Source organism: Pseudorasbora parva, chromosome 10, assembly GCF_024679245.1.
Source record: "Pseudorasbora parva isolate DD20220531a chromosome 10, ASM2467924v1, whole genome shotgun sequence".
In the NCBI taxonomy this organism is placed as follows: domain Eukaryota; kingdom Metazoa; phylum Chordata; class Actinopteri; order Cypriniformes; family Gobionidae; genus Pseudorasbora; species Pseudorasbora parva.
In genome coordinates this window covers 29,084,763-29,098,766 of record NC_090181.1, presented here as the reverse complement: position 1 = coordinate 29,098,766, position 14,004 = coordinate 29,084,763, and the positions used below count along the sequence as shown (strand labels likewise).

Here is a 14,004-nt window from a genome sequence, read left to right as displayed (position 1 = left end):
GAGTGACAGACGCGAATAACGCTGACGAATCGCGTGACAGGCCCATCTAACCGGGACCGGTGGAATAACAGATGCGAATAAAGCTGACAGGTCGCGAGGCAGCTGCTACTAGCGGTGACCGGTCGGATGTCAGGCACGTAAAACACTGGCTGATCCAGTGCCAGGCACGTAAAACAGCGACAGATTTAGTGCCAGGCACGTAAAACAGTGTCAGGCTGAGTGTCAGGCACGTAAAGCAGTGACAGGTATCATTGGCAGCTGCCCCTGCCACGGAAAGATTTTACCCCCTCTCAAAAAATATTTAAAAAAAGAAAATTTAAAAGATGGAAATACATAAATATGCAACATTAAAATGTAATGCTATGGCAATTTCTCAACATCATAAATTTTAAGCCACTTTTGTGAGTTCCTTAGTATAATTAGCCTATAGTATAATGGCATAGGCTCATAATTACGAAAAAAACCTCTCTATTATTATGAGATTAGATTATGAGGCTTACGTTTAGTCCCAGACTAAAAAGCATTTTGAGCTGTTTTAAAAAGTAACCTATGAAAGCCACATAAATGCCCTATCTGTCTGTGAAACCGGGCAAATAAAAACTGATTTTAAACAGCCTTCCATAGTGCGCACCTCAGTTTTGCCCTCGCTTCGTCAATCAGTTCAGCTGAAAAAGAATCAGTTCAAAACAATGATTCGTTCATGAATCAAAAACGAGAGCGAGAGAGAGAGAGAGAGAGAGAGAGAGAGAGAGAGAGAGAGAGAGAGAGAGAGAGAGAGAGAGAGAGAGTATCAGAGGTGGTGTGGGCGTGCACAGAGAGAGAATCCTGCAAATATTAACCAGGTGGTTTTTCCTCGTACATTTCCCTCTCATTTTCATCCTCAAAGCTGTGCTGGAGACTTTCCTGTGCGTCACGAGGAATTAAAGTAACTTTACTGGAGCAATGCGGGAGCCGAACACAGCATCTCCTCGGATATAGACCCCTGAAACCCCCACAAACTCCACTCATGGCCACCGCCTGGCCACCCGCCATACAAAACACTTTATAAGAGAGAAATCTACCGAAATCACGGGACGAGAGCTTCTTAAAACGAGCAACTCGCTGCTTGATCCAGATGGCGGGACACGAATGGGATGATTGGTTTGAACGTGAGGAATTGATCGGGCAGATCAGCGACATCCGAGTGCAGAATCTGCAAGGTAAGAGTGCTGGAGGCTTGGGATGGGTAAAAGAGTAGGATCACAAAGACACAAACATTAGTATACTAGTAACTGGGGTTGACCCAATGTCTCCATTCACCTTTTGCTTTGAGAAAGATAGATACATTTACATGTAACAATATACCGGCGAGATATAACAGCGTTCCTCTTTAGTGCTCCATTATGGCAAGCCATGCATTCCTTAACGTACTGTATCTATTTGTGTAACTCTTGTGTTACCGGTTTTCTAAGTTTTAGCTAATAATCATTACAATAGTGATTAGGCCTATTTATTTCAGTCTCATAGTAACAATTCATACTCATACAGTGAATGCTTACTGAATATTGAAATAGTGAGTTTAACTATTGTATCTATAATTCTTTTTTATATTAATATACAAGATATTCATTTAAAAGGGGTACTTCAATTACAATTATGCTTTACCTGTTATGGGGTTTCACATTGTCAGCGACATTAGCCGTGTTTCCACTGTCGGGCCAAAAGCGAGTGTGAATGTGTACCAGAATAGTATGTGTACTGTATGCGTGCCGCCAGATTTTTGTAACTGTCTACACACAAGTCGCAAATGTTCATTACATTTGTTTTGCACAAATCAGTTGTTCCATAAGGTGACAACACTGGCCCAGGCCAGTGTTTCACAGTAAAAAAATTAAATTAGAGAGACAGAACAACAAAATACTACTGGAGACTGCAACTACAACAACAGAGGCCCTCATTGACAAGTGCTTTTGTGAAGGGGCTATGATATAGCTGCAACTTTAGTTTCAAAGAGTACAGAGACATTTTTATCGGTCATGATTTCTGGAGGAAAATAACGCAGACACTGGACAAAGATGGAACTTTTTAGAATGCATGTGTCCACCACCTAAACCACTACAGTATTATGGATGTTGAATTGGCTTTAGGGAAAAGGGAAGATCATTATTTTCTTCTTTCTTTTTAGAGGGTTTTTGTATTATTTTTTATTAAATGTCTGACTATGAAATAAGACAAATTAGAACTTGTTGTTCAGGAAACCCATCATAGTCAGTTTTAAAAATATTTACTCATGCAAAAGCATAAAATACCAGTGAGATGTTAGTAGTAGGCTAATATGAATTTGTAAAATAGAAAAATTCTAGTCACAGTTGAATAATTTATATTATTAAATATGTATAAGTATGAGTAACAAGTTTTAAGGAATAAATGTAACAGTGGCTTGCCATAGTTGTTATTATTATTCAGTACTTTTTAGATTAGTAACTTGACAGCTGATATAATACCCCTATACTTTTGAGAAGTTCAGAAAACCAATCATCCTAAATGAATGATTAAATCTGTTGTATTTATGGACATGATGCAAAATCAATGGGTCACTGAAAAAGGCTGAATGTATTTCGGCCTTTTCATTTTCAAAGACAACTTTTGGAGAAGGGAAGCAACAGTTAACAGAATATTTTGCATGTGCCTGTTCACCTGCAAAGCAGGTCCTACTTATTTGACGCATAAACAAGAATAAATTATTGCCCTGGAAGAATTGATTTAATGAGCAGGAGTTTTACACTTCAGTGATTGTGCATGTTCTTGGCTTTGCCATCAATTACTTTAATGTGCACCGTTAATCGCTGCTCAGTGTTGGCCGGTGGCATTTCAGGCTGTTATATGTGTTTAGTATTGCAGGTTTCATGACTATGAATGACTAAATACATGTCAAGAAGGGAGAGAATGACCATTAGGGCCTGCAAAGTAGCTCTCTGAAAACTTTCTGATTGAATATAAGCCCTCTGGTTTGCTCCTGTGCCCTAGTGCTGTTCATTGCAATAGGATGTAATGTGGCTTTATAGGGCTTAGTGGCAGCAAAAATACTGGAGAATATAAATTAAACATTGCAGAAAACAGATGCTGAAAGCAGATTACATAACAGTTTGTCTTCGTTGAAAGAGCAATGCCCTCTGCATTGGATCACTGGAATTTCAGTGCAATATTCTGCAGGCCCTTGAGAGCTTCTCAGATAATTGGGATGCAGTCTCATCTCAGTGCATGTCTGCTGCAGGTTTGTTTTGAAAAGTCAAAATCCATATCTATTAAAAGTGCATGCACACATGGTCCACTATACAATAGTTGGTGACAACTTGAGAAATAAATGTTTTAGCATTTAGAGAGATAGCAGATACATAATATATCACTCTAATATATCCACTCTTTTTCATAATTGTCATATCACGTTGGATTATTTTGAAATATGTGACTACGTGAAAAACAAATATATATATATATATATATATATATATATATATATATATATATATATATATATCGTAAAATATATAAAATTGTCTAGTGACTGATCACATCTAAATTTTTCAGTTGGCTGAATTGAATTTCTGTGAATTAAATTGCATCAATTCACAGAATTTCATTTCGGCCAAATTAAAATTTTAAATGTGATCAGTCACTAGACAATTTTCAATTGGAGCATTTATTTTTTATTTTTTACAGTGCAACAATGTTTCTCAATTCCTATTATCAGAACGCAACCAGCCACTGGCTAGTTACTAGCCACTCAACATATTCACTGACCACAATTTTGTTGTTGGGAAATTACATTTTATTAAGGGATACACAATACTGGGTTCACAACAATATTTTAACACTATTTTTAAGAAATCTTTAATGACAAAATATATGATGGGAAAGTCACAAAATGCACAACAATGCAGATGTGCATTTTGCAATGTTACTAATGTTTATTTTGGCAATGAAGTAATCAGTCGATTATTTTGACGATTAATCAAGTAATCTGAATATTTATTTTCTGTCGGAATAAGACCTAAATAGCCTTTAAAATGACTTTAAATAACAATGCAGCAATAATAATTGGTTCAAATAAAGTATCACAAGCAAGTAAGCATTTGGTTTTATTAAACAACACTGTTAAAATACAAAATGTAATCAACATAATATAAGCATGAACATGTTATGCACATTATGTATTATAACAACTGCTGACAGATGGTGCCATGTCTGCCAAATGCCTGATGATTTTTGTTACACTTTACAGCATGATAAAATCCTTGTTTAATGTTGACCAAACTACATTTAATTCAAATGTCCACTTAGGGCCAGATTTATAAACAGGGCAAATTGGCATTAGAGCACAATTCCATAAAAGTGCAGATGGGAGTGGACAGTTCTGTGTGTGATTTACAAATTAAAAAACACCGGATCATTTCCATAAGGACCAGCGCAATCTACCCATTAGCATTTGGTTTAAGACCCACTTTTTTTGGGAGGTAAATAATGGCGCAAACACCAGTAAATTGACTAGCGCAAACCTTCGTAAATAATCTTGCGTGATTCATTTAAAAAGTCAAATTGTTGTTAGGGCTGGGCATTGAAAAAAATGTCATGTTCGTTTCGATTGTGATTCGCAAGCTTGCGATTCAATTAAATTCCCTTTGCAATTCAATTTAAAAAGGCAATTTTTCTTGTAATAAATTGATTAATATTGAGAAATCAATCATTTTAACCACAATATAATTGTTGCCATATTGGCAACATAACAAACTGTTGATTATTGGTCATTATTATTGATCCAACAATTCCATATCATATCATTGCATCGCTCCTAGAAAAAATGCATACTTCTGTGTGTGCTTTTTACATTATTACATTATTTACATTATTAAAGTAGGAGAACTACTGAAGTATACTATGGAGAAAGCATCTGTTTGTATTCAGGGTTCAAACTTGGTCTGTAAGTGCTTTTAATCATAAAGGTTTAAGGCACAAGGCTCTTCTAAAACAGTGATAAAACAAAGCTACTTGCCACAAAGCGCCACGAACGATGGCAGTATTTAGTACCTTTAAGAGTCCAACATCTGCTGAAGCGTTCTGAAGTGCTGAAACAGAGCCAGTGTGCGCTAGACTAGAAAAAGTGCAATAAAGTAGAGATCAGTGTGACTATATTGGACTTTCTTTGGATGAGTTGTCAAGCAGGACAGATTCTCATATGAAGTGTTGAATGAGAAATTGCTCAAGTACCCCTTTCCCTCCGTTTCACATGCACACTTGCATACTTTTTAGGCACTTTTTTCAGGAAGTGCTGGTCTACATTAGAAGGCTTTTCAAGAAGAGTTGGCCGTAGGGAAGAAGACTGCGTTTGCAGAAACGTCTGGAAATCAGAACAGTATCTCCCTGTCTTTTTTCGTTGTTCTCCTGTATTATCTGTAATTTTTCTTCAGGCAGCTGAAGCCACTCCGACATCCACTCAGCACAAATTTAGCCTCGCTTTAAAGTCTTCCTTTCTGTTCCCTGTTTATGCAGGGAACAAGATGAAATCTAAGTAGTTCAATCCTGTCGTGTGGCATGTTGTTTGGTTTAAGGGATCATCATTTACTCACCCTAATCGTGTACTTTTCCAAACTTTTGACTTACTTTCTTCTGGAACAGATAAGAAGATATGTTGAAAAATTGAATGAAAGTCAATGAGGTCCTATATTTGTTACATTCTTTAAATGATCCCGCTTTTGTGTTCCACAGAAGACAGAAACCCATACAGGTTTGGAACAACTTAATGATGACATAATGACAGACAACACTAACCTAATGCAGTGCATATATTTGCATTCATATATTTGCTGTACCATTTACTTAAAGGGATAGTTCGCCCAAAAGGAAAATTCTGTCATCTTTTACTTACCCTCAAGTTGTTCCAAACGTGTATAAATTAAAAAGATAGTTTGAAAAGTACGTGTAACCAAACAGTAGATGGGCCCTATTGACTTCCATAGCATTTTTATTTTCTCCATACTATGGAAGTCAATGGGGCCCATCAACTGTTTGGTTATATTCTTCAATTCATCAACTTGCGCTTTCCTTGTTTGTTTTTTATCTTCAATGTTCTTTGAATTACCTGAAGAGTCTCAGATAAAAGTTAGTAGAAAGGAATGTCCCTGGCATTTCCCATGACCCTCCTTTTTAGATCTGAGGGATTCTGTTTGGTTCTGGAACATCTAGAGGCGCATCACCGGTGGAGGAGAGCTGTACTGTAGGTGTACCATTATCTATATTTAGACGGCACTTTCTCCAGCACACATGAGCGACTCGCCTGTCTGACATAGGCTCTATGTAAGGAGGGTGCAGCTGAGTGCTAGAAAACTCTGCAGCTGAGAAATTATGTAAGCTTGGTTAACTCTATAGTTTCCAGGCCAGTAACTGGTGAATCTGAAAATCAAGGATTACTTTAAGGCAGTGGCTATTTACACTAAGTGCAAATAGCGATAGATGCTAATTACACTGTGTTAATAGCAACTAGATTCTAAATAACAAAAATAACATTGTCTTAGGAATAGATGATAAGTGCAAACAGCTGTAGATGTTGTTTACTAAGTGAAATGGCATACTAAGAAGAAGAAGAAAACGGTTTATTTATACAGCGCCAAGGCCGCTTTACATAGTGCTAGACAATACATTTATCCAGATACACAGAAGACAGTACATTAACACACTCACATACACAGTAGTACATTGACACAAAGTAATATATTTATACTATTTATACCACGTAAAAGTTGCAGTTCTTTGCAATATGTAATTACATGCTTATTTTTACAGATGCTTAGTATTTGCACCTCAGCATTGTTGTACATTAACAGGATGCAATAACAACATAGTGTAAATGATTATATTTATTAAAATTATTAAATGGACGCGGCCCCAATGGGACAATAAAATTCCTTCCTCACCTACCCCTAATCCTACCCAATAAATGTGTTTTATTATTATTAAACATTTAGTTAGGCACTTTATTTACGCATTTAGAATATTTTCTTTTATTGAAAGTAAATGCCTTTCCGATATGATTTATGATGAGAAAAGCAAGCTCTACAAAAGGCAGATTTGAATCCAGGTCGATCGCATCAAAACTACGATTCTTAAGTCTTACGCTTTACTGACTGCGCCACTGAAGACATTGAAATATGAGCCTTTTTTATCTTATTTGTCCCAAACAGGCATTGTTAGGTGGCGCTATTGCAAAAACACTTGCCATCCAGGCATGCTATTTGCATTTGGTGTGAATAGACACTCCGTTACTTGAATCATGCTCTGCGTATGGGATGTTTATAGTGTATAGATGTGTTGTCTGTTAATATTTCTATGCAGAATGAGTTTAGGTTTTCAAATTGATTGTATCATGGAGACCGTGTACATTTTATTAGTGATGGTTGCCCATGAAATTTTTACTATTGTTCACTATATTGTTCAGCTTGAACTTTTATCCCTGTGCCTTTTCAGATGGCTACTGAACTATTTTAGGTAATGAGAACATCAAGCAAGCTGTTTTATTAGTTGCAGGTGTTTCTGTCGGCTGGCACAGGCCAGTGGTGATGAATAGTTTCAGTGTTCTTCTGATAGTTTTATAAGTAGTCTCATTGTCTAAAACAGCCAGGTTTTCCTGATTAGCCAGTCATCTTGATAGAAAGATGATTCAAAGCTTATTCAAAAACAAATGGTGTAATGACTTGGACTTAAATAAATGGCATTGTTCATTAAAACAACACAGCCACCCTTTGTCTCTAAAACAGAAAATTGTTGGCGTATCAATGAGGTACTTAAAAGCTCGGGTACTCTGTTTTGGTTTTGTTCTCATGATACATAAACCATCAAGGGTCAAAGGGTTTTTTCCATCACAGTTTTGCACAATTGTCAGTTTTACATTTTTCATTGCAACTTGGTTAGGGAGAGAATCAAGCGCTAATTGCTCTTGCATAAGAGTCTCTTGGTGTCAAGTAGAGTTTGGCTTTTGTGAAGGGATTAATTAAACTCTTTCAGGCTGACAGATAATAGCCATTGTCCAACAATAACACTCATTCTACTGATATTCAGATGTAAATGCTCCAGGGTTACAAAACTGAGACAATACAATTTTTTAGTTTGTACACATGCCATTAAAATATGTTTTTCAAAATATGTTTTATAAAAAAAATTCCTTCAAATGTTACTCATCCAAACTTTTGATATATTTATACATTCTGTGATTGGAGGCTCTTTTCTCTTGACATTGGCCAGCTTGCCTAGTTACCTCATTCCCAGTCGGGGACATGCATGATTCGTTTGAGGTTTGAAAGTACTTTGGGAAGTTTGGGAAGTTTGAAAGTACATTGGGAAGTTCTTAAGCCTCTAAACATATATAATTGTAACATTTAATCCCTTTTTAAGGATTTAAACGCTTCATTGTTCAACTCTTTTATCCGGGATTTAGTGCCGCAAAATATGTTTTATAGGTAAATCTTAGAGAAAACCTTTCAAAAACAAATTTCTCCTCAAAATCTAAAAGGTAGAATTTTTGGTCCTTTTTAAGGACCGTTTAAATCCAGAGAAATTTTAACCAGTGTAATGTCACTTCTCATTGTGTCACCTTAAATGGCATCATGTCCACGTTATCCACAGTGACTCTCATGAAAGAATGCGGAAGTATATTTGTAGTGTCTTGTCAGTCTCTTGTTGTTTCGCACAGTTGCCATGGACAACAATAATTCGTTATCGTTTGCAGCAGTTTCTGTCACCAAAAATAACTCAAACGTACGAGGAATAAAATGACCTAATAAGAGTGTTGGACAAGAGAAAAATAAAAATGAGCATCAATATTGGTGTGGCAACAGTCTGGTTAACAAGGCTATGGCAGTGTAATTAAATACAGTACATTATACAATGAAATTATAAAATGAAAGCCAGCTGTTTTGCTGTGGGTTTGTTCAGATGTAATTTTAGTATGATTGTTTTGAACGCATTAAAATCCACTGCGTTAAAGTGACATGCATTAAACATTGTTACTTGCTGCTATTTCATTAGAATTAAATAAAATCATGTTATAATGTACAAACCCGATTCCAAAAAAAAGTTGTGACACTGTACAAATTGTGAATAAAAAAGGAATCCAATAATTTACAAATCTCATAAACTTATATTTTATTCACAATAGAATATAGATAACATCAAATGCTGAAAGTGAGACATTTTGAAATGTCAAGCCAAATATTGGCTCATTTTGGATTTCATGAGAGCTACGCATTCAAAAAAAGTTGGGACAGGTAACAATAAGAGGCCGGAAAGTTAAATGTACAAATAACAAACAGCTGCAGGACCAATTTGTGCAACTTATTTGGTCAATTGGCAACATGATTGGGTATAAAAAGAGCCTCTCAGTGGGTGCGTTTACATGCACACCAGTAAGCTGATAACTTAAAAAAATCAGCTTATTGAAATAACCAGTTTTCCCCATTTACATGCAAACCAGTAAATGGACAACGCAAGTAAACCGCGTTTACATGACTTTAGGGCTGCAGCTATCGATTCTTTTTGTAATCGATTAATCTACCACTTAATCGATCGATTAATCGATTAATCGGATAATAATTACTTTTTCTTTATTAAAGAGCAATAAGAGACACTAAGACGCGTATCTTAAAATTAACATCTAATTTGTCTTCTTTTTAGAAAAATTAAGTTTTATTGCTGAAATTGCATACATTAATAACTGTGAAACTAAACAATTTTAATGCATACAATTGCCATATTATAATAAATAAAAATCTATTTCAAATTACTTTAAAAAGGTAAACATAGTTCAATCTAAAACTAAACCTACAACCAATAAATCTAAATAGTAGTAATATAAATAACAATAATGCCAATATAAATAATATAAATATTCTATAAATTCTATATAATATAAATATTCCAATATTCTATAAATATTCTATAAATAATATAAATAACTAAACATTGTATTTATGTTGTGCAACTTAACTTTCATGTATCAGCTTCAGCTCAGGCATGACATAAGCATTTACTGTCTTATTTACTCCTTTACTGAAGCAAAATGTATTGGACAGGTTAACTTGGAGCAAGAGATGTGCGGATCAGCTCTATCGTCACCGAATCAGCTGTTAGAAACAAACATTCCACCAGCACCGGTAGTCACAACTTCAAATCCTCCGTGTTAAGCGCGATGCTATCGTCACATATTAGCTACACTGAAGTAGGTTGCTAAACAAAACAAAAAAAAATATTTTGGCAAAATTACATTTACATAAACCAGGGTCGACAACCTATACATTACACGGAGGAATAACCGCTAGAACGTGATCAAACGCGAGATATGTTTAATTCAGTTAAAGTACATCACACATGCTGATCTTTTGAGCTAATCATCCATCATTGTAACACAGCTTGTTTTAAGTTAGTAGCTATAAATATGATTAAAGTGTGATATTTAAATTACACAAATCAATGAAAGCACGCAGCTCTGAGCTCTGAAACACGAGCGCTGCTCAAAGATTGATTAAAGATTTCACACACATCACAATGACGGTGATCCATGTGCAAAGCTGCAAACTCCATCGCGTTCATGTGTTTAGAGCCGCGCGTATCTCCTCAGCTGACGCGTGAACTGCCGCAAATGAAACTTAAATGTTCAGCGTCGCATCCTGAAGCTCAACACACAGTTGTCTTCATTTAAAAACAGCGATATTAAATGATATTACCAGTGCTGATGCCCGCCCGCTCTCTCTCTCTCGCATTGCGGTCTTTGGATCTCGACATGAGCTGAAAACGAAAGTTAAAGAACGACACGCATTCATTGCGTTTTAGCGTGATATGAGAGTTCCGCGTCTTTATTAAAATCAACATATTAACGATTTCTCTCATCCACCTGCAATGTTTGGGATGTTTATGCACCTGAACCGCGGATATAACCGCAATCCGCTCATACTCCGAGTCCTTACACAAAAAATGTCTTTCTGCAATATCTGTGTGTAGTTAAATGGACTAAGCGAAGCGTCGAGGCAGATGATTTTGCCTCGAGGATTTTTTTGATTCGATTAACTCGAGTTACTCGATGAATCGTTGCAGCCCTACATGACTTTATTTATAAACCGGGTTATTCCTTGTAGTGACGTCAAAAATAATAACGTCCGTTTATCTGACTGAGTTTTTCAAATGTTACATCAGTTGTGATGTTAAATAAAGCGTGAGCCGTGTCAGTGGGAGATTTATGGCTCATATTATCCCTTATGCAGTTATGCAGCGTTTTGACTGCACCTCTTCTAGGCTTCTGCTGCATGAGAAAAGAGAACACCTCTTTACAATTTTCTGGGTCTTAAACGAGTCTGTGTTTGTGATATATGTCCTTATTTCATTCAAAACGCTAGCTCACTCTGTCTGGATGCATTTAAATCTGCTCTAAGTTTGCGTTTTTGTCCCCTATCACACGTGCACTCCAATAAGCTTACAGAAAGCAGGTTAATGCGTTTACATGCAGCACGAAATCGAGGTAAGAGCAAGAAAACTACCTGTCCCGACCAGTTTATGCTTACGCCGTTTATGACCTTTCTCCGATAAAAGAAAACGGGTTACTGCGTTTACATGACCATGTGCATTGTCGGCTTATTAGGCATAATCGGCTTAAGAACGTGCATGTAAAGTCAAGATGGGCAGAGGATCACTAATTCCCCAAATGCTGCTGCAAAAAATAGTGGAGCAATATCAGAAAGGGGTTTGTCAGAGAAAAAATTGCAAAGAGTTTGAAGTTATCATCATCTACAGTGCATAATATCATCCAAAGATTCAGAGAATCTGGAACAATCTCTGTGCGTAAGGGTCAAGGCCGGAAAACCATACTGGATGCCCATGATCTTCAGGCCCTTAGACGGCACTGCATCACATACAGGAAAGCTACTGTAATAGAAATCACAACATGGGCTCAGGAATACTTCCAGAAAACATTGTCAGTGAACACAATGCACCGTGTATCACTATATTGGAGCCGTGCATCAGGTCTTAAAGTGACAGCAGCCTATAAAGACCTGCTGTTTTCTGTCATTGATGTTAAACAAACAACAAAACACAGCTTCCACAAAGATTAATCTATCTTAAATGTATACAGTGAACAATGTTATTTTACATTTCATTATTACGTTTGTGTAACTGAAAGGAATACTACGTAGAAATTACTTTGTATATATCTGCTTGTAATAAGTGTATTTGTTATTAGTTAAAGTGTTAGTTCCCCCAAAAATTTAAATTCTGTCATTAATTACTCACCCCCGTGTCGTTCAACTCCTGTAAGACCTCTATTCATCTTCAGAACACAAATTAAGATGTTTTTGTTGAAATCTGATGGCTCAGAAAGGTCTTCATTGACTTAATTGACTTGATTGATCTCTCAAGACCCATAAAGGGCACTAAAGAAGTCTTTACAAAGCCCATCTCACTATAGCGGTTTTACAAAAATTTTATGAAGCAACGAGAATATTTTTTTAATAGAAAACAAAGCTTCGAACCGTTATGAATCAATGTATCAATTCATGATTTGGATCGCCAAATTTACGTGATTTCAGCAGTTTGACGGTTTGACACGCGATCCGAATCATGAATCGATGCGCTGATTCATTATGGTTTGAAAATTTGTTTTGAAATCGCTCATTACTATATAGTGTAGTACTATATACTGTACTAGGGGTTGCACCGGCTAGTCTAGTCTAATCTAAGCTTGACGTCGACTAGTCGCTGGCCTATAGAGGGAGCATAAGTTGTTATGTAGGACCAATAACCTTATGGGCAGTGCTGTGTCATATGCCATAGCTGTCCTGTGCACAAGAAGACCCGAGTTCGCGTCCCAGCTCAAGGTTCAGGCTTATTAGTTTATTAATGACGTCATCAGTGACTAGTCGACATCGACTCGACTTTCACCACATACATGTTGACGTAAAAAAAAGTGGAAATCGTTTAACCCCTACTATATACAGTATGTTATTTAGTTTTTGTTTTTGTTTTTTGCACACAAAAACTATTCTCATCGCTTCATAAAATTATTGTAGAGCCACTATAGTGAGATGGACTTTGTAACAACGTCTTTAGTGCCTTTATGGGTCTTGAGAGAGGAAATGACATTGGTGTTAATGAAGGCCTTTCTGAGCCATCGGATTTCAACAAAAACATCTTCATTTGTGTTCCGAAGATGAACGGAGATCTTATGGGAGTCGAACGACATAAATTAATGACTGAATTTTAATTTTCTGGTGAACTAACCCTTTAAGCTAGTTTTTGCTGTGGTATTGGAGTACTTAAAGTGAGCTTTAAGTAATAGATGAAAAGCAAAGTTTCCCCAATCTGTGACTCTAAAAACGAAATATGATCCGAACTGTGTGTTCTGTTGAACCACCAGTTAGCAAAAAAACAACAACAAAAAAAGTTACTTGGATGTTACAATGCAAAAACAGTTCTATGTTAGAAGACAGAAGCGTATCTAAATGTATTTATTTAGACAGGGAAAACACTGACATGCTCACAATGGCTGCTTTCAGAGTTTTATAAAAACTGAAGCATGACTTACTGACATTATCCTGTGTGTGCCATCCTTTAAATGAATACAGTAGAGTTTTTGACCATTTAACTTGTGTGTGGAAACCCCCAAATACATTTCACAAGACATTATGTTGTGTAGTATAGCGTTTGATAAAAGTGCACTAGAAGGAACGGACAGCAAATCCAGGCATACAAGTTGTCATTCACGGCCACCTACTTACAGTGCCATCACATTTTGTACAATTTGAAATATTCTGATATATCTGATCTGGCCAGTGTATTTACATTTTTATGTTTTATGTGAAAAAATTTCTCATTGCAATTGGCATTTTTTTATTTTAAATAAGCCTTTAAGCTCACCTTTAATTTGGTAGCCTATGCAAATAAGCAAATTCAAGCAAATTCTACCTACATGGCTGGTAAAATGTGATTATT

At 36.3% G+C, this 14,004-nt stretch overlaps 1 protein-coding gene across 1 annotated transcript in view; it reads left to right on the top strand.

Moving 5' to 3' along the window:
• The first annotated feature begins 789 nt into the window (after positions 1 to 789).
• clmna (calmin a) overlaps positions 790 to 14,004 on the top strand; it is a 39,213-nt gene continuing 25,998 nt past the window's right edge. Inside the window, exon 1 of the mRNA XM_067455763.1 lies at positions 790 to 1,199. Coding sequence (XP_067311864.1) covers positions 1,115 to 1,199 — 85 coding nt within the window. The 5' untranslated portion in view covers positions 790 to 1,114. The remainder of the gene's footprint in view (positions 1,200 to 14,004) is intronic.